A 21,792-nucleotide genomic window follows, 5' to 3' on the forward strand; every position below is an offset into this window, starting at 1 on the left:
TAATGCTCTCAGTTTCATTTATTTCTGGTGTTGTTGGATTATTCTCTCTCTAAGTTGATTATGGATCTGCTTCGCCTCGTCTTGACCGTGACAACAATGTTAATGGTTCTAAACATGAGCTTCATTTTCTTCATGCAAAATATACAGGAGATTTTCTGATGTTGGAGTGTAACGTGACCTGGACATGTTTTGGTTCTGATGAATGTGAGCCGCTGTCATCTGACGAGTCGAGATGAGTGTTATCAGACGTGACATCAGACTCGACTCCATCAGACCTTCATTGACAGCAGATTCATAAAGACTCAATCTCTCGCAGCGAAACAACGTTTAATGTTTCAACAAACCGCCTCGCTCGCTCTATTCGATACTCTCGGGGGCTTGATTTGTCAATGCTGAACACATTTACACGGTCCTCGCCAGCAGAAAGTCGATAGCTGGCTGATCTGCTCATAGCGCTCAGACAACAGTGAGTGTGTCTCAGTCGGGTCCTGTAGCTGCACATGGATAAGACCTGACACAAACACACTCAAATACAGGTTGATACGAAACATCATTTGGGATTATCATGGAAAACGAAGATAATGAATATAATGTAAATTGCATAAACATCCTGGAGAAATCCTTTAAACATAAAGCTAATTAAAGTGGAGTGATTTTTAGTTCACTGAGATTTATGAAGAATAATAATGTCACTAAGTTACTGAACATGTGTTCCCCCTGTGTGGGATCTACTTTGAAACAATTTTCAGAAATTGCTAATAAATTTCACAAATGATTACAAAGGAATGGCAAGTGACACTATTTCAATTATATGTGAAATTTAGAAAATTTTGATAGAATTTTCTTGTAAATCTTTTATTTACAATTTTATTTTATTTACAACACTACAGCTTTTTTAAGTGTAGTGGGAAGTCTAATTTTGTATAAAATTTTCTGGAATGAAAATTTTTGCTACAATACATATATATTGCAGCAATATTATATATTGCAGCAATAAAAAAATAAATACAAATATTTTCTTAATTGTATATTATATTAAGTTTATATATAATTTTCTGGAATGATTTTGCTGCTGATATATATATATATATATATATATATCAGCAAAACCATTCCAGAAATTTATATACAAAGTTATATAATTAAAAAAAAAATCGTATTTTTTTTTTTTTTTCAACAGTATATAATATACTGTGAAAAAAAAAAACTAAATATTTTTAAAATTATATAACTTTGTATATACATTTCTGGAATGATTTTGCTGCTGAAATACTTAAAACACACACACACACACACACACACACACACACACACACACACACACGCACACACACGCACACACACGCACATATATACTGCAGCAAAAAAATAAATCAAAATATTTTTTAAATTATATAATTATTTACTTTTTTATAGAACTTCCTGGAATGGTTTTATTGCTGCAATACATATATATATTATATATTACAGCATTTTTTTTATAAATTAAAATTTAAAATATAATTATATAACTTATTGGAATTTTGGATTTTGTTACTGTATCAAAATACATGATAATATAACTACGATACTGGATATCTGTGTGTGTGTGTGTGTATGTTTGCTTTATACGATAAATAAAGCAAATAAAACTGATAATGTATAGTGATAATATAACTAGGACACTGGCCTCAGATTGAGGGGTATTGCAGAAATACTAGATGAGAGAATATTTAGGTTATTTTGCATTGTTTATCATGAATGTGTGTCCATCGGCTAAGCTCAAACCCTGATGTTCTCCCAGCTATGAAAAGCATCGGTGTCCTGAGAGAGTCTCTTCCCTCATATAACCTGACACTAACATGCTTTCTAAAGAGCTCGATTCAATCTGCTCTTCATTACTAATTCACCCGGGCCTGCTCTAACCACAGCTGATACACACACACACACACACACACACCAGTGTGTTCTGAGAGCCCTGAGGCTACTGCAGAACTGTGCAGACGATCAAACGCCTCGTATAAAGCTAGTCTGAAACGGTTATCCCGCTGTTTCTGTGTTACATGCCCATACGACACACACACTCGTCTTAGATGAGCTGTGAAAATGAAGAAAACTCGTTTCAGTCAGCGCTTTCCTCCAGTCTGGAATGTGCATGTTACACTACACAAGTAGTTTTGATAATGCTGATCATTATTTAAAGTAGTTCAACTGCAGTCACGCTAAAAAGGCTAAACAAAAAGTTATTTAAATGTGTTTTTAAACATAATATCAGATGATTTACTTTTTTTGCAATCAGAGCAGTTTTAATCTGCTAGTATTTTATTACACAATAAGTTAATTTACGTGTGAATGTAATTTCAAATTATTGGAATTACTAAGGAATTTCACCGTTTTATTTTTTTAGAGAAATGTCGTAAATGTGTTAATTTATGACTAAAAAAAATCAGGAAACTAGATGAGGTAAAATAAACCATGCGTATGAGTTAACATCCTCTAGATTTGTGCTTATATACGAAAGTGCAATAATTCTGATGAAATTTAAACACACATTTCTCAAATGACAACAATCATAATCGTTGTGATTATAATTTTGAGCAAATTAATCGTTAGCAATTTAACCATTATGCAGCAAGACAAAAAAATGGGACTAAGTTTTCATTGACTAAAACTAGACTAAAAGTTTGGTCGATTAAAATTAGCTGACAAAATTTATATTAAATAGGACATACAGAAAAAAGCATGTCGTCTATAAACGGAGACACAAAATTAATCAGTAAATCCATTTTGTTGACCGTTACATTTATATGAAATGTTCGTTTAAGAAATCTATAATTAATAAATCATACATTTAGATTAATCATACATTTATATATATATATATATATATATATATATATATATATATATATATATATATATATATATATATATATATATATTTATGATTAAAAAAAATAGATGATTAATTATTTGGTGATTTATTTCCCTCTAAATCCCACTTGTTGTCAATTACAGTCTATATAATATGAATCATTCCTGTCTGGTGTCTTGATAAAGTATTCAGAAGATATTATTCTCATTGCATATTAATGGCTTTTATTAATTCAATAGCGGCTCTTTCATCCGTCAGAATCAATAGATGGATCTGTGATTCTGACGGACAGGATAAAAGGCAGGTTCTGGGAGTTAAAAGCAGGCGTCGTGTCGGACAGCACTAAGTGCGGGTGAGACTCGGGAGGGATTCGGCAGCAGAACTACAGCCTGAGGCGACAGAGACTGATCCTGCACTGTGATTGGCTGGAGTCACTGGTGTCGTTTTGTGAGAGGATAGAGATGCCCTGCCACCTCCAAAACACACTCACACTAGTGCACACACACACACGATCAAGAACTAGACTGACATTTTCTGAAATATACAGTATGAGAAGGGTGTTTATCTGTGCAAATCTCACCATCACAATGCTTCACAGTCGATCATCTAATCATATTCGTTTGATAATTCCTAGAAAGAAAACTGTCTATGGTCGCTCCGCTTTTGGTTTCGCCGCTCCAAATGTGCTACATAATCTCTGCATTAAAAAATGTGTTTTTATCACAGCTTGTGAATGTTTTAAATGAATGTATGTGTGTGTGTGTATTGTGATATGTTAGTATGTCCTTCAGGAGATCTTGATTCTCCTGCCAGGCTGTCGTTGAACATAACTTGTTCTTAAAGGGATACTTCACCGATTAGCATTAAGCTTTAACCCCCTGAGACGAGAGATTTCTGTATTGTGTGTGTGGAAAAAAAACTCAGATGACGCAAAAATCGTCATTTAGCTCATCTGAGGCTCTTTTGTCCAGAGGCGAGAGACTCCAGCCAGTAGGAGGCGCTCGTCCCGCATGTCTTCAACCCGCCCATAGGGGGATCTCACGATAAAACAGCGTCTCTTCAGTTTCGAGTCGACTAGTAGCCTAGCTGTATCATTTCTCCCGACACTGCCCTCTGTAACTGGTGGGCATGGCTTAGGAGTGTCCTCGTAGGGCAGCGAAGCAAGTGCATTCTGGGAGTTGTAGTCTTTCATCCACATGAGCCACATTTTCTCAGTCTAGAAGGCTCCAACTTCTAAAATAATTTCACATTTCTACTACATAAATGACCCAATTTAAATACACATTCATCTTTCCAGCGGTGAAATATTCCTTTAAGTGACTTTCCTGGTTAAATAACGGTTAATAATAGCTTTATAGTGCAATGCAATGTTATAGTAATAATGCCATGTTGCTTATAGAGAGACACGTTTGCGCTCTCACCTGATCTTTGGCGAGCAATTGGGCGATGTTCTCATTCCTCCGTTACGCTGTTTCTTCTTGGGCGACAGAGCCGACTGCTGTTCCTCCTCAACTACTGAAACACCAGCGACAGTTTGAGACGCCACAACACTCGTTCATTAACAAACCATTAAAACACACTCCGAAACACACAATCAGACAGTGCGAAGGGATGAAGAGCATGGAAAGAGAAACAGTGGGAGTTTTGAGTAGGAAGTTTGACGAACAATCCTTTGCCAGCATTAGTTCCACAAGTAGCATCCATTAAAATTGATTATTTCACTCTCTTTTTAAATGCATATGCCCTGATAAATGGACAAACAGCTTTCAAATAGAGTCTTATATTAATTTATAATATAATATACTGTCACTAATATTAACTAACTCATCATTAAACTTATCAGCCAAAGGCTGGTGAAGGAAACGCACCCAGCCATAAATATTTCTTAGCCCATTTTTAATTAAATAGTTAATTATGTCCTAAAAACTTTTACAGCTTTATTTTAGTTTAGCTTTAACTATAAAACTAATAGGTTTGCAAGTATTTTTTTTTTTTAAATATGAAAATCACTGTCTAGCTTTTAATTCACATGCACTTTGAACTTTTTGCACCATGCAGTTTATAAAAAAAAAACCTGAATTCACTGTTTATGATTTTTTTATTATTATTAATTTTTATAATGCATTTTTATTAAATATTCTTTAATTTTATTAAGATGCAATCATAATTCTGTTCCACATACTTTCGTTTGAGTGGCTTAAATTATTATTCACTTGTTTGTGGTTTTATTTTTTGCCCTTAGCTCTACTAAACGACCTACAAAAACACAGTAAATGAAAAAACATATTTTTCCAATAATCAACACAGGAGTGTTTTAGTATTTCTGAACTCTGTTAGAAACATGCATTTGCCACACTGCCAGGCCGAGTCTTACGGAGTCTGATGGTGGAGCTGGAATGATATCTGTATTTAACAGGCAGACTACAGGCCCGATGCAGACCGGCGCCTGTGCCCGCGCCCGCGCCCGTCTGATACAGGTCTCGAGAGCTGGCCAGGCTCAGTCTGTGCAGGTATGAGGCGGCGGGTGACAGCACACTCCCTTTACGGTTATTAACTAACGGCACCCGGACAGCAGGGGGCGCTCTCACTGTTCTCACTGCGCTCGCGGCTCGGCTTAGCGTGGCTTTAGGATTCTGGGGCTGGAATGTTGGATTGAGCTCATCGTTTACTGTCGGACAAGAAACATTCATAATCAGGCAGTGCAGAGAATCAGCCACATCTAGATATTCACATGGATTTCACTGGGTATTTTTATACTGTTGCTAACGTGTGACTGATATAATGTTGTTTATTTTTATTTTTTTTATTTCAATTTTACTTCAAATTTTATTTGAATATTATCTATTCAATTTAAAGAGAACATTAGAAATTAAAATAACATGGATTTCAATTAATATTTTTATACTGTTGCTAACGTATGACTGATATAATGTTGCTTATTTTAAATTTTTTTATTTCAATATTACTTCAAATTTTATTTTAACATTATTTATTCAATTTATAGTGAACATTTAGCTTTAGTATTTTTATGAGAAATATTTATAATTTTTTTCCAATGCTATTTTACTGCCATCTTGACTAACAACTGTAATATTAAAGACAGGTGCTGTTGTCAAATTGTTTTGAAACCTAATATTTTTGTTTGCTATTCAATATTTTTATAATGAAAACATGTATCCAGATTTAAATCCAGTGCATGTTTAAAAAAAAAAAAAAATTTGATTATCTGTATTAAATTATTATTTTTTTGTAATTATTTATTGATTTATTATTGACATCTGTCAGGTAGTGGTGACATTCTCAAACTAAAGCTAGCTGAATTATTCTGCATTAGTCTAAACTTCACAAAAAACTTTAGAAGACAATGAAAACAAATGAAAGCTAAAGCAGTGAAGAATAAGCCGCTTATAAAGTTATAACTCCACATAATCAGAACTGCAGTTTCGCAGCGCCATCTGGTGCTGGATGAGAGCAGGTGCATCAGTGGAAATACACAGACCCTGAGAGTACAGTATTTGGACACTTGACTTCGTACATCCACTAAATATTATCAATGAGCAAAAGACTTAAGGCCTGTTCACACCAGGAACGATAACTATACCTGTTTATTCTAAGCACGTACTAGTCTGTCACTGTACAATTACATATTTATGTATGACTTTATGTACTATTTTGGACTGCTATACACCAGAACAAGTCGCATTAAATGTTTTTATGAGTAATGCACACTGAGGCTTGGACATGAGCAGAAGAATGAAGGAAGGAAGTGAGGAAGAAACAGCAGTTTCAGAAACACATGAGTAAAAATGTAGGAAAGACTTACTTGATTTGATGTATCCGTTATAGTTACTTTTAGCTGAGAAAATGCAAAGACAAAGTGAAGTTAAAACACATGGAGCAATGCAATGATGAACCAGTGAGCATTTCAGTAACAAAATCTGAAAACCAAAGAAATAGGCCTATCAAATAAATCACGCTTCTTTCAGTTTTCTACAGAACTGACCATAAACCTATAGTCTATAAATGAACATGTTGAATAAAAGCAAATAAGTGAAGCACCATGGAAAAGAAAACCTACACAAACTCATCAAGGAATTGTTAGCCTTAAAATCATGCACATACTTAGAAGAAATACACTATCCAGCCACCACTGGCACACTATTACTATGATTTAAATGAGGTGTTTAGCTAGTCTCCCAGCCTGACCATCTCACCCAAAATACCCTAAAACCATCAAACCAGACCAACCTAACCAGCTTGATCCGGCTGGGACACCAGCTAACACCTGTAGCTGTTACACATCCATCCTCTCATCCTCATTTACACTGCCGTTCAAAAGTTTGGCATCGGTCAGATTTTTAGTGGTTTTAAAATAAGGCTCACAAAGGCTGAATTTATCTGATTAAAAATACAATAAAAACAGTAATATTGTGAAATATTTTAACAATTTAAAATAGCTGTTTTCTATGTGAATATATAGTAAAGTGTAATTTATTCCTGTGATCAAAGCTGAATTTTCAGCATCATTACTCCAGTCTTCAGTGTCACATGATCCTTCAGAAATCAGTCTAATATGATGATTTGATGCTCAAGACGCATTTATTATTATTATTATTATTATTATCAATGTTGAAAACATTTTTTTTTTTTCAGGATTCTTTGATGAATAGATTAATTTACATTTTAAAATATATTCAAATAGAAAACATATATTTTAAATGTCATAATATTAAACAATATTACTGTTTTTTGTTGTTGTTGTTTTTTAATCAAATAAATTCAGCCTTGGTGAGCAGAAGAGACTTATTTTAAAAAAAACATTAAAAATCTTCCAAACTTTTGAATGGCAGTGCATACAAATGACATATATTGCATGTATTTCCAGCATATACTGTATAATTCTCCTATATAACCATCTTCCTATACTGCAAGTGTTAGTAATTCCAATTTAAATTATTAGCATAAAACTGAGCATAAACTGCACATAATTGAGATAAAGACTGCTGTGTTTTATTCTAAAACATATCTGATCGTAAAATAAAACATTAAAATGAAGACTGAATGGATAACAAAACTAAAACTACTGAACTGCATCATTACATTTCACACAAACTGCATGCAGGAGTCCAAGTCTACCACACAGATACTGTATGGGCTTCACAACATCAGATGCCACAACATGGCACTGCACCAGCCAGATGGCACATACAGTACACAGGCGGCGGGCACAGATGACTACACAGGCGCTCCTGGGAAGGCGTTCACTTACAGGAGTGTAAAGTGGTCGTGTTATCATACAGAGACACGGGAGTGAGGGGGAAGCCACGGTGCAGAACCTCCATGTTACTAGCCACACTGTCTGACATGCACGAGCAGCCATGTTCTGCCCCACCGCAAGCTACACAACATGCCAGACGCATTCTCTTGTAGTTGGACTTCTTGTCTGGGGTCATGGGGTGGATGAGGGGAAAGGAGGAGGAGAAGCATGTTAATGGATGGGAGAATTATTTCACTAACAGAAGCTGGACATCTGGAAACTACAGCGGGCCAAGTACAGAGCCCTGAGGAACACCGTCAGAAAATCATGTTTGTTATCAAGTTATATACAATTCTGTTGCAGAGTAAAATCTGTTGTGTTTTTCAACAACAAGGTATCAGCTTAACAGGTTTCAATTCTGTTTTTAATTATTTTTTATATTCCTGGGAATATTCTATTTTTGAGATGCAGGTGAACCATGGAAATGCATGGAGGTGAATGAAAAGGAGCTCACTATAACGCCTTCCTGTCGTGATATATAAAATACAGGAATATTTTATACCTCTTAAAGGATTAGATCACTTCAGAATAATTAAAAAAATACAATTTTAAATATGTTTTTAGAAAATGACCGATGGTTTGTCTAGATAAGACTCTTATTCTTCGACTGGGATCGTGTAAAGACTTTGAAACTGCACTGAAACTACAATTTGGACCTTCAACCCGTTGGACCCCATTGCAGTCACTATATGGAGAAAAATCCTGGAATGTTTTATTCAAAAACCTTAATTAATTTTCGACTGAAGAAAGAAAGATATAAACATCTTGGATGGCGTGGGGGTGAATAAATTACTAGGAAATTTTAATTCTGAAGTGAACTGATCCTTTAAATAACACAAAACACATTTACCTCAAAAATCACAAAAAAATATGTTCTTTTAAAATAAAAACAAAAACATATTGGGTTATATCTAAACTCAAAACAGAATAATCCTCAAAAAAAAGCCCAAGTACTGTTAGGAGCCTGTTAGAACAAGTAAAAAGTAGATCTGTCTCCTGCTGATGATGGATGACAGTGGGTTGATGGGAGATGTAGTTTTACATTCACACATGCAGCAGGCTAACAGTAGCAATCTGCATTAACAGATGAAGGCAGTCATTACTCACAATACAACACTATCAGAGGGTGAGGGAAATGATCAGATCCAGGGCAGCGAGAAAAAGGGAAAATGTGTCAGTTACTAAAAAAGTTTTTTTTGTTTTGTTTTTTTGGTATTTTAAGAAGTATCAGGTGGAGGTAAAAGCCAAAAAGGTCAATAATGAGGGCAGACGGTGCAGTGATTTTGGGAAGAAAAACTAAAAATCTCCTCGGGAGAGACTTCTCTTTGTAAATACACGGACGATTTCATGAGAGCACATTTTCTCCCGTTATGTATCTTAATCATTGTTTGCCAGCTGTGGGGAAAACTGTGGTTTAATGATACCAAAAATTCCCAGAGATTCTATTTGATTAAATAACTTAATAAAAGTTGCAATTAAAATAATACATTTATTTCTAATGTAAAATGAAAAGCAATATGAAATACACCCTATATATATATATATATATATATATATTAGGGCTGTGAAAAGATTAATCGCGATTAATCGCATCCAAAATAAAAGTTTGTGTTTACATAATATATGTGTTTGCACTTGGTATAATTATTTTGTATATATAAATATACACACATGCATGTATATATTTAAGAAATATTTGCATACATATACTGTATATATTTATATATAATTTATATTTTTTATATATAAATAACAGTTTTTCTTAAATATATACATGCATGTGTGTGTATTTATATATACAAATTTAATTATACACAGTACACACACATATATTATTTAAACACATACTTTTATTTTGGATGCGATTAATCGCGATTAATCTTTTCACAGCCCTAATATATATATATATATATATATATATATATATATATATATATATATATATATATATATATATATATATATATATATAGGGTGTATTTCATATTGCTTTTCATACTGTATATATATATATATATATATATATATATGTAGGTAAGGTATTTATTAATACATTTCCTCATGGTAATGAATAACCTGTGATAACTTACTCCGTTTGCATCCACACTTCTTGATCCGTTTTGCGTCTGTTATGTCATCGTGACAAGCTTTACAGTAGAAAAGTGCCCTAAAGGAAAGAGATGATCTTACTCAAACCTTCCACACCACAGAAGAGCTGATATGATATGAATCTATATCTGGATGTGTAGAGAACAGCGATGATCTCCTCACCTCTTCACCTCTTTGGCATCACTGGCGATGAAGAAGCCCAGCGTTCCCTCCTGCATCTTCACATGATTGCCCGGGTTGATCAGCGTGCTGGGAACAAACAAACCACACTCACAAACCACAGAAAGAGCTCTGGAAACTGCCCTCCAAATCATACGCGTTCATGACATAACGTCTGCACTCGTGAGGATGGGACAGCTCATGCCACAATATGAATACGCATTAAAAACATAACCATCAAATATTCAGATGCAGATGAAGAAAATCTAAAGACACAAACTGAAGAAAAAAAATGGATCCAAACGAGTGGCTTCAAACCTAGAATACATAAAAATCTTGTTTTAATGTTAATAAGGGCATGCCTTTACTAAAACGACTTTTGTAATGAAAGAAAGTAAATTATTGTGATGAAGGCAATTGTTACGTCTGAACTAAAACAAACCGTGTTAAACGTTCTTGCATGCAAACACAACGTATTCGTTTATTTGGTTAAAAGACATGCAAGCATGGAATTGTTCACCCAAAAATGACATTTCTGTCATCATTCCCAGTTTCATGTCATTCTTCTTTTCTTCCAAGCAACACAAAAGGAGATAGTGAGACTGCTTTGTGTAAAGAACAGTTTACTGATCATTTTCTCATAGTTTTTCAAGTCACATGACCTGTAAACAACTATGCCGTTTGCTATCAGGGCATATCATATCATTCAAAACAAGCTCAAATTCACTTTTAGAGACTGAGAACATCCAAGTCATGTGGAATAGGATATTTTTTTTGTCGTTTTACTTTGATTGCATGGAAAAGAAGATTGTGCCTAAAAATCTCCTTTTTGTTTTTCACAGAAGAAAAGAGCCATTCAGTTTTGGAATGACTTGAGGGTGAATAAATGGCGACATGTTTCATTTTTGCGTAAAATATCCCTTAAACATTTAGCAAGTGTGACACTACAGGAAATAAAAGATTTGTTCACAGTAAAAGCATTAAACACGTTGAGAAGGGCAGTGGCAGATACTGTACATTACAGTTAACACACACACACACACACTCACAGCTCGACCAGAAGTACAGAAACTGAACGTATCCCTTGAAAATCTACACATATGCAGTTCTGTCTCAACTTAAAGTTTTAACCCAGCGCAAACGTTTCAGGGATATATGACGAGTAAATTTTCAAGAGAATTTGGCATGACGTGACCACACCAAACGAAACCTTATAATGTCATACCATTTTCCACCCCTGTGTGAAACAAACACACAAACAGCAGCAAAGTGAGACAAGCCACTAAATGCAGGAGAAAGACTGAACTAGAGATGCGTTCTCCTAAACAACACGCTAATCTTTTGAGTCAACAAAGCGTTCACATTTTTTAAATGTCGCTTTCGAGAAATATATATTTTTGTCTAGAGCTGCACGATTCTGGATATATTAAGAATCATGATTTTTTGTTTTGTTTTGTTTCAAACAGAGATAATCATACAAAATAAGATGTAATTTGGTAACACTTTATTTTAATGTGTCATTGTTACAGTGTAATTATATATTTAAGTGCTGAGTAATATTAATTAACTACATGTACTTACTCTAGGGTTAGGGTAGGATTAGGGTTTGGTTGAGGGTTAGTTGCATGTAGTTATGGATAATTTACTGTTATTACTATGGTAAGTACATCTAACATATGTAACAAGGACACTGTAAAATAAAGTGTTACCTGTAATTTACTAAATGTTCTGACAAAATGTTAATTGCTGTAAAATGTTTGATTTAATCTGAATTAATTATAATGAATGATTCAATGACTCACTCAAAAATACTTCGCTTGTTTCATTACTGGATTAATCAACATTTTTGAACGAATGTCTGGAATGAATCATTTAATGACTTCCGAATATGTCGAACTTCCGACAATGTCACTTTTTGCCACCTGGTGGCGTAACCATGTAATCGATTCAATAGTTATTTGAAGGGCCAAGTTACTTTCTTTCTGCATTTGGCAGACGCTTTTATCCAAAGTGACTTACATTGTATTACACATTTACATTCCTATCAGTTCTTGCTTCCCCTGGGAATCGAACCCATGATCTTGGCGTTGCAAGCGCCAACGCTCTACTGTTTGAGCTACATACTTTATATTTCGACATCAGTGTTTATATCCCAACTATAACATTTTATCCCAACATAATATGAATATATGCAACACAGAAATGACAAAACTGTGTGGTTGAAAAACTGTTTCATAGCCATACTGTACATGATAACGGCTCTATCTGAGTGTTCTGCTGTGATTTTGTCAAAGGTTTTATAGACACAGGCGAGTCGTTGTCATTATGAAAGGGTGTTTGTATCGAGATCGAGATCTTTCACCGATTAATCGTGCAGCTCTACTGTCAGTGTACTGGATCTTTTAGGATTATGAAGGTTTTTAATGAAGCTCAGACTGACCTGCTCTCTCTCTGGTCTGATTTATACTCGATCGCGATCAGCAGGAGTTTCAGCTTCACATAGCAGAGTCTGCAGAGAAATAAAAGTTCAATTAAGGGGAGACACTACAGGCAAAAACTGTGTTTTTTCATGCATCTGTCAATTTTGAGAAGTGTTTAGTGGACATAGTGGACATAAAACATCCACAATACACTTTTAACTGTATCTTTTAGAGCACTTTATCTATTTTGCATCTATTTGCATGTAGATTTCAATTACAGTATATATCTTTAAAGGCCGTTTTCTCAAAATGAGTTTTTCCTCCTATATTGAGCCAGAAATCTACACTTCAGTAAAATTTACATGGAAGCTTGTTTCCGCAACGGAAAATAAAAAAGGTAATTGAGACATTTTATCTCACAATTCTGATGTTTTTCCAGCGCAATTGGACTTTATAACTTGCAATTCTGAGAAAAAAAAGTCCAAATTACGAGATGTAAAGTCAGAATTGTGAGATTAAAAGTCTCATTTACCTTTTTTATTTTTTATTCCGTGACGGCAGCTTTGTATAAAGTCAGAATTGGACTTTATAACTCACAATTCTGAGAAAAAAGTCTGAATTACTAGTTATAAAGTCAGAATTGTGAGATATAAAGTCCAATTCTGGACTTTACAGTTTTATTCTTATCTATAATATGAAGGTTTTTACAAAGGGGTTTGTTCATATATAATTTTCCTGATTTTATACAACATTTTATTCCTTAAAAAATGGCTAACATTTTATTATTTTTGGCTGTTGACAGTATTATAGTGATAAACAGAGATATCCAAAATCCCCTTTGTAAAAACCTTTGGCTCTAATATATAAATTAAATGAAACAATAATTTTTAACCTGACTTCCTCCAATGTTCAGATTTTTGCTCTAGAAATGTATGCAAATTAGTGCATATTTAATTAGACAACACCTCATTTGCATATTTAAACATACAAATTTCAGAAAGCTTGTAATACAAAAAATGCTTGCTATTATTAATGTAATCAATCAACTGGTGAAGTATGGTGATATTTATTAGTTGTTTGTTTTACCCTATTCACCTGGGGTGTCTCGCCTTAAATATAAATGACAAAAGACAATGGAGACTGAACATTTGTTTCCTTATCTCATTTATATTCATCTCCTTCAAACCAAACCAGCAACTTTACAGCCAAAGCATGCAGAAAGCAAGGCTTCTGCTTAATTGAAAAAATCTTAACGTTTGATGGTTGAAACTTTAAAGAAGCTCAAATAAAACCGTTTAAAATTCACTAGATCATTCTCATACTTCCATCTGTATAGTTTTGATGGCTTTACTATTATAATAATGTGGAAATTGTTTCACATCATACTTACTCACAGACCGTGGGGAAGGATAAACCCACGAAGGCACTGGACAGATACTCCGTGTACATTTCATTGGCTACTCCCTCGAGATAATACTTCTGCCACGTGTCCTCTTCAATCTACAGGAGAAGGTTGTGAGTTTGATACTCAGTATTTAAAGCTGCCGTGGTTCTCTCGGACGGCCCGCACGTGGACTGACCTTGATGTAGGATCTCATGGAGAAGAGGTTGGCCAGCATGGTGGACAGACCCTGTGCCAGACAGCTCTGGGCGATGAAGCCCAACTTCAGCTCGGCGAGGCAGATCGCGTCATCACCTTCCTTCCAGTTCCAGCTCGGGATGTTGAGAAGATGAGCCTGGGAACGACGAGGACAGAAAGTGACATTATGCTGCTGTTTGAGCGTGAAAAAGGTTTCGGGAGATCTTCTCTATATCAGTGTCAGTGTTTCTGAACTCCTGAAACGTGAGTCTCGAGTTTCTTACAGGAACGAACACGTCACAATATTCCTCATTTAAATAATTCATATGCAGAATAAAGGGGCGGAGCCTGGTTGAGTTAGTTAGTAGTGTGTTAAACTGGTGGTTACACCGTGTCCAAACTCCATGCGACGCGACGCGATGCGCGATAAAAGGTTAGGTTTGCGACGGCGACACGCGACGATTATATTTTAGAAACGGTTTCTATTTTTCTGCGACGTCGCGCTGGAACAACAAACACAAAGTGTGGCGATGATAATCTCAGGCACTGTTTATGTGCTTTATTTAATGTTAAAAGTGTGTAATGTGACTCTGAATATCATTTAGTGCTCCAGCTTTGAAGCTGTAAAAGCAACAGTGGATAATTCACCTCAGATCTTGAAATTAAACAAATGGAAACAAGAACGTTCAAACTGTGAACAAACAAGTGTATTCTTTGACAAAGATTGTTTTAGTAACTCAGCCTATGTATTTTTAATAATGTTTAAATGCTGTAATATTTGTGAATCTGATTATGTAGCACTTATCCATTTTCTTGCGATTGCCGTCAAGATTACACTCTGGTGCCGCGAGACTCCGCCCACACGCTGTTCTGATTGGCTGACTCCGCCCACACGATGTTCTGATTGGCTGTGAGTTTTGATTGATTTTGATGCATCTCGCAGTCGCGTCGCGTCAAGTGTGGACAGACAAATTATCGCTGGAATCTTATCGCATTGCATCTGGTTAGGACATGGTGTTATGGTAAGGGGCGGGACATTTCCCAAACACGCTCGAAGCGCTCGACCAATCACAACACACTGCTCCGGCCGACCAATCAGAGCACAGTGTGCTATTCAGAAGGAGGAGCTTCACAGAGACAGGAACTAAACAGAGCGTTACTTACTCTTTAAAGGGCTCATTTCATCGAAAATTATATTTTTCTAGCCCTAAAGTAAGACTTTGTTGTACTATGTTACATAGTTAAAAATGGACAACCCAAACCTCCCTTCTCAGTCCATACAGAACATTAATTGAAAGCAAAGCTAGATTAAAGTAATTTCTAGTTTCAGTAGCAACCGCACCGTTTAATAAAATATTTTTTAGAGGATTCTGTCAGGCACTTCATATACAGGACCTTTTAAGGGTTCCATCATGTATTTAGGTTTAATTAATTAATTTAGTTTTAATTTAAATTAAATGTTATGACTTAAACCGCCCATAAACATACTTTATCAGTAGAAAAAAATATAGAAGTATATATATAGTTCTATATTCCTTATATAGAACATTTTTGGCATAAAGGGTTCTTTACAATTGAATCAAGAACCCTATATAGAAACCTTTTTTTCTAAGTGTGTGAAATGATACAAGAAACTGTTATACGAGGATATGTTACGAATAACATTGTAAGTGCCATACAGAAAAGAACATGTATAGTACAAAATATGGATTGTTACTCTTTAGAAAATATCCTGCTTATGAGTTTATCAGGGAATTACAATGTGAACCAAATGTGTGTTGGGTGTTAGTGACATCAAATGTGAAGGAGCGTTGTTGTTTCCAGGCAGAAAGAGAAACTCTCACCTTGTTGTGGTACTGCAGCATCTGTGTAATAATGCGGATCTTTGGATGGTAGTTTTTGATGGATATCACCCTAGAAAAAACAGCACATTTCAAATCAAGCACCTTCTGGAATCCATCAAAAGTTGTTGATTTTTGAGATATAATGCACTAAACGCAAATGCAATAATTATGAAGGAGGTTTGCATGCACTGCCGCACCTCATGATATTGGATGCATCTTCTGCATCAGGATCTGCACAGTATTTATTGGCTAAGATCAGACAGGCGTCGGCCGACTCAATCTATAAGACAACGGATTAAAAAAGTGAATAAGTTGTCAAGGATGCAAATAAATGGGTCGAAAGGATTGCTGTTTGCAGGGTTGTTTGTGAGTACATAAATATTTTTTAACACTAATCATTCAAATCAGACGAATTTCTAGGAATGCCCATGCATTTATAAATATTCATACAACACAATGTTCTGGGAGTTATGAAACTTTAGTGAAAATGATGAAAAATGCTGGCGGAAAGAGTTAAATTCAACTACATGTTAACTGTCATTAGAGTATTCGTATAATTAAAATTAACAAATAATTCTTTATATCTGAAAGCCGATAACCGATATATTGGCAGATAAATCTAAATCCAAATTTGTATATAATTTTTGATTACAAAAACAAAAGTCTCATGTCCCAATCACACAATTATAATCATGTTCTCATTATAATTGTTATGTAGCAGATATGACAGACTTGTGTGTCGACTGTATTTTCCAATTCAAAGTGATTTCCAAGGTTATTATAGTTTTGCATTTTTAAAGTAGTTTTTATTTTAATATCATTTTCAAATTTCCTATAAATCAGTTTAGTTTTAGTTAGTTTCATTAATGGTTTTGTTAGTTTTAGTTTAGTTTTTATTTTGTGAACACATTTCTATTTAGTTTTTATATATTTAGTTTCAGTTTTAGTAATTATAGTTTAGCAGAGTTAACAGAACACTTCCAGTTAAAGACAGTTAATTTCAGCAAAGTTTAATGTTTGCAGTTTACATTTAACTCTTGTGAAAACCTCTCAATAATAAAAATTTAATAATTGTTTGAGGATGAACAAAGAACCAAACAAATGCAACTAAAAATTATATAATAATATTAAAAATTAAATCTTGTTAAACGTGGTGTATAAGAAAAAGAAAAAGATATGCGTATGATTATTATGAATATTCTTTAAGGTTATTTCAATTATTAATCCTTTCAAACATTATTCTTGTATTGATCCATTTATGCTTTCTGTCTATTGCATCGTTTAAAATCATATAATCATAGTTATACACATATTCAAATGTTCTCTTCAGACCAGACATTTAGTATACCTCTACTCTGACAAATATACGTCTATTTCTGGGCTATAGACATGCTATTTGTTTTTTCCGTTTTCTGCTCAGTGTGGTATCTTGTCTAATATGTGTGGTATAGGCCTATCTTGTTTAGGCTAGTTTCACATGAGATGGTTATCTTATACCTGGAATTAAGGTACAGCTGTATTTGCATGAGGTGGAAATACTTATTTGGGCCTTTCTGCTTCTTAGGGCTGGTTCACACAGAAAGCGGTTTTGCTTTGAAAAACGGAAAAAAGAAAGACGCGGGCACAGTGGGGAAAAAGCGCAACGTCTCGATACGTGTCTTTTAAAAGTTGAACTTATTTTAACTTGAGTGCCGCGTTTTTAGAGCGTCGTGTCATGCACGTGATGCTGCAGAAGACGCGAGACTCAAGCGCAACGGTCATACATTGAAAAATAAAGTAGCACAGTGGAAAAAAGTGATTTTCCGGTAGGCTTATTTAGGAGAGCTTATTAATTACGAAAACGATTATTTATTTCTGCGAATTATTATTTTGTTTCAGTTAGTTTTTCAGTAACTGTTGTTAGTTTCGTTTAGTTTTAGTTTTTCATTAATATTGAAATTTCTATTTTATTTCAGTTTACGAAAATGTTTTTTGACCAATAGTTTTAGTCTTAGTTTCAGTTTTCGTTTACGAAAATAACCTTGGTGATTTCAATCATATTTCAAGCAATTCAAAACCATCATGAGTTGTACCATCATGCATCTGAAGTGTCTCAGCTGAAGGAAATAATCCATTATTTATTGGCTTTAAGAAATCGGGCAAATTTTCTTACCAGGCCGATAACATTAAAAACAAACATATATCGGCCGATACCGATATGGCGGCCGATATATAGTGCGTCCCTAATAATGAGTTGACATGCAATTGTAGTTTTATTCAGTAGAATGTCTTTTGGGGAGCATCAAAATAAAGAGTTAGCAGATATTAATCAGACAGTCTATTAATGCTCCAATGACTGCTAGTTGACATGTAGATGCAGTTACTTGTAGTTAGTGTTGAAATAAAGTGTTAACCGATTTTAAAACTCCCTGATATTTCCAGATTCTCTCTGAATATGAAAACCCTGCGTTTGCCAAAGCAGGACAGATCCCGTACCTTCACTCGAGCGAGATCATGAGGGTTGAGAACAGATCCCTGGTAAAACTCCACTTGTGTGAAGTGTCTCTTGAATAAGGCTTCCAGCTCAAGATTAGGGGAAATACTGAAAACATACACAACATCACGGTGAGACGAACACACATACGGCCCACAGAAGAGAGCTACTTTAATCTTTAGGTGAATCATTTAAATTCACTGTTATACTTACTTATGGAGAAAAACTATTTCTACATTGACATCATCCCTGTCCTTGTGTAGGAAGTCTTTCAGGAAGTTGGAGACGCTCTCCAGTGTGATGTGACCGCAGACGACGATATGCCTGAGAAACGAGTTATCGTGAGGAAGAGTTTAAACAAGACGTTACAGGAACTACACAAGCAAGAAAACAAGCCCAGGCCACATGGAGCGACGTCTCTGGTGTTATCACAGGTTTAACACAATATTTAGCCTTAAAACTAGAGAAAATTAGACTGTGAAATTAACCCTGAAAAACAACAATGACAAAATCACTTCTCAGACTTTCGCTTCTGATCTCGCCAATATTTGTTTGGTGAGAGGAGAAAGCCTTTGCATTTTAAATGCTTATATTTACTATTTGTAAAGCAAATAGTAATAAATAGATGAGCACATAGCAAATATACACTTTGGACTAAAATCTTAATATCACAGGGAATTTAAAGCCAGAAGCATCTGAGACATTTAACAAGCAAGAATAGGAATCGTCATTGATTGGCTGAAAAGGTTAAGCAGTCAAAATAATTAATGATAATCAAATCTCAATTCAAGCAATATATATACATCTATACATATTATATATAATCTGTACGCTGTTTTGGATGACACTTGACACACACACCATTGCAGTGATCTACACGGTGTGATTGTGATATACTGGGAAATATGTGCATAATTGTGACACCTTGTAAAATGGCTTATTATTATTATTATTATCTAAAATCCAATGGAGAAACCCCACAATAATTTATTTAATTATATTTTATTAAAACAGATATTAGGCACATGCTGTTGATATTATTGCTTACTTATTAACTGAGAATATACAGTACACACACACTACTGTTCAAAGTTTGAGGTCGGTGAGACTTTTTAATATTTAAGAAGCCTCTTCTGCTCACCAAGGCTGCATTTATTTGATCAAAAATACAGTAAAATTGAGAAATATTATTACAATTTAAAATATCTGTTCTCTATGTGAATATATAGTAAAGTGTAATTTACTCCTGTGATCAAAGCTGGATTTTCAGCATCATTACTCCAGTCTTCAGTGTCACATGATCCTTCAGAAATCAGTATAATATGATTATTTCATTTCATTTCTTTTTACATTTCTTTTTTCAGGATCCTTTAATGAACAGAAAGTTAAACAGAAACAGAATTTTTTTGCTTCATTATAAATGTCTTCACTTTTGATCAATTTAATGCGTCCTTGCTGAATAAAAGTGTCACTTTCTTTCTTTTCCCTTTTTAACAGTAGTGTGTAAATAAAGGCAAATCTGTTAGCTTTGAATCTCCAAAGCAAAGCTGCAGCTCAAAAGTTCTGGATTCATGAAACACAGACAAACAGAAGAGACAAAATACTGCTTTGCTGTAAAAGACGTACAACCACTGCAACACGTAGAAGCCCGAGTGTCACAAGTAGCACAAATCAGCAAGCGATGAGCGACTCACATACGTGACAAGCAATGAGATGACTTGTGCCATTTGACCCCAGACCCTCAGTGACTATGGCATAATACTACTTCCTGTGGAGGAGCACCTCTGACATCACAGGAAGGACTACAGCAACTTCCTCTGAGGTAAGAGTTGGAGTTCGTCGGCTTTAAAGGGGTGGTTGATTATGATTTGACTTTTCTAACTTTAGTTAGTGTGTAATGTTGCTGTTTGAGCATAAACAACATCTGCAAAGTTACAACGCTCAAAGTTCAAAGCAAAGGGAGATATTTGCTTTTACAGAAATCACTTTTTAAGGACTACAACAAATGGCTGGTAGAGACTACACCACATTCCTCCTGGGTTAGTGACATCACAAACCCTAAAATTTACATAAACCCCGCCCCCCTGAACACGATTTATAGATTATCAAGAATATGCTAATCAATGACTAGAAGATAACTAGAGACAAGATACATAAATTCATCAACTAACCGTTGAGAAATCTTGTCTACATGCTGTCACTTCTTCTTGAGTCTCTCCATCATTGTCTGACTCCGGTTTGAACATAAAAGGCTAAAAGTATTTGAAATTTTCAGTGCTTGTTTGTGTGAGGTAATCGGAGCTGCTAACACACACACACACACACACACACACACACACACACACACACACACGCACACACACACGCACACACAGACACACACGCTCTTGAAGCTCCGCCCCCTGTGCCGGGAGCAGTAGCTCATTTGCATTTAAAGGGACAGACACAAAAAAACGGTGCGTTTTTGCTCACCCTCAAAAAGTGACAATTTTAACATCCAATATAAAAATATCTGTGGGGTATTTTGAGCTAAAACTTCACATACACACTCTTTATACCATTTATACCACCCCTTTAATCCTTTGACTTACTTTCTTCCTCGGGTCGAGTTATAACTCCCTCCATATTTCTTCCGATTAAGGATGAGAGCAGCGATTTCAGGCACGTAGCGAGCAAACATTGCCTACATGCATGGGACAGAGAGAGAGACGGGCATGCAGACGGGCAGACTGAACTGAACCAGCGCAGTCCAACCACCGGTACTTACTTTCTCCCATTTACTGCACTATAGGAACCACCATATTTCTTGCGGTTTCCTATTAACTCTATGATTTCAGGAACATAGCTGGCAAACATGGCCTGGAGGAGGAGAAAGGAGACAAAGGACAATAGAAGTCTGCTAATGCTTCTACTTTCAGTAGAAGAGAGTTCTCATATCAGAAATAAGAGGCTTAAAGGGATAATTCAGGCGAAAATCATTGTGTACTCGCCCTCATGTCAGTCCAAACCCGTGCGACTTTCTTTATTCCGTGACAAA

At 35.1% G+C, this 21,792-nt stretch overlaps 1 protein-coding gene across 8 annotated transcripts in view; it reads right to left on the bottom strand.

Annotated features, from left to right (window-relative positions):
* kcnma1b (potassium large conductance calcium-activated channel, subfamily M, alpha member 1b) overlaps nucleotides 1-21,792 on the bottom strand; it is a 99,850-nt gene that overhangs the window by 17,324 nt on the left and 60,734 nt on the right. For 2 of the 8 annotated variants that reach the window (XM_079851164.1, XM_079851162.1), the window contains exons 9-21: nucleotides 21,523-21,614; nucleotides 18,969-19,079; nucleotides 18,758-18,863; nucleotides 16,480-16,562; nucleotides 16,283-16,352; nucleotides 14,440-14,595; nucleotides 14,250-14,359; nucleotides 12,880-12,948; nucleotides 10,443-10,529; nucleotides 10,262-10,338; nucleotides 8,124-8,297; nucleotides 6,678-6,710; nucleotides 4,276-4,366 (exon numbers count right to left, since the gene is read on the bottom strand). In XM_079851164.1, coding sequence (XP_079707290.1) covers nucleotides 4,276-4,366; nucleotides 6,678-6,710; nucleotides 8,124-8,297; nucleotides 10,262-10,338; nucleotides 10,443-10,529; nucleotides 12,880-12,948; nucleotides 14,250-14,359; nucleotides 14,440-14,595; nucleotides 16,283-16,352; nucleotides 16,480-16,562; nucleotides 18,758-18,863; nucleotides 18,969-19,079; nucleotides 21,523-21,614 — 1,259 coding nt within the window. Of the gene's footprint in view, nucleotides 1-4,275; nucleotides 4,370-5,228; nucleotides 5,523-6,677; nucleotides 6,711-8,123; nucleotides 8,298-10,261; nucleotides 10,339-10,442; nucleotides 10,530-12,879; nucleotides 12,949-14,249; nucleotides 14,360-14,439; nucleotides 14,596-16,282; nucleotides 16,353-16,479; nucleotides 16,563-18,757; nucleotides 18,864-18,968; nucleotides 19,080-21,522; nucleotides 21,615-21,792 lie in introns of all 8 variants that reach the window. The other 6 variants (XM_079851161.1, XM_079851163.1, XM_079851159.1 and 3 more) reach the window with 5 other exon arrangements.

Source organism: Squalius cephalus, assembly GCF_949319135.1.
Source record: "Squalius cephalus genome assembly, chromosome: 19".
Taxonomy (NCBI): domain Eukaryota; kingdom Metazoa; phylum Chordata; class Actinopteri; order Cypriniformes; family Leuciscidae; genus Squalius; species Squalius cephalus.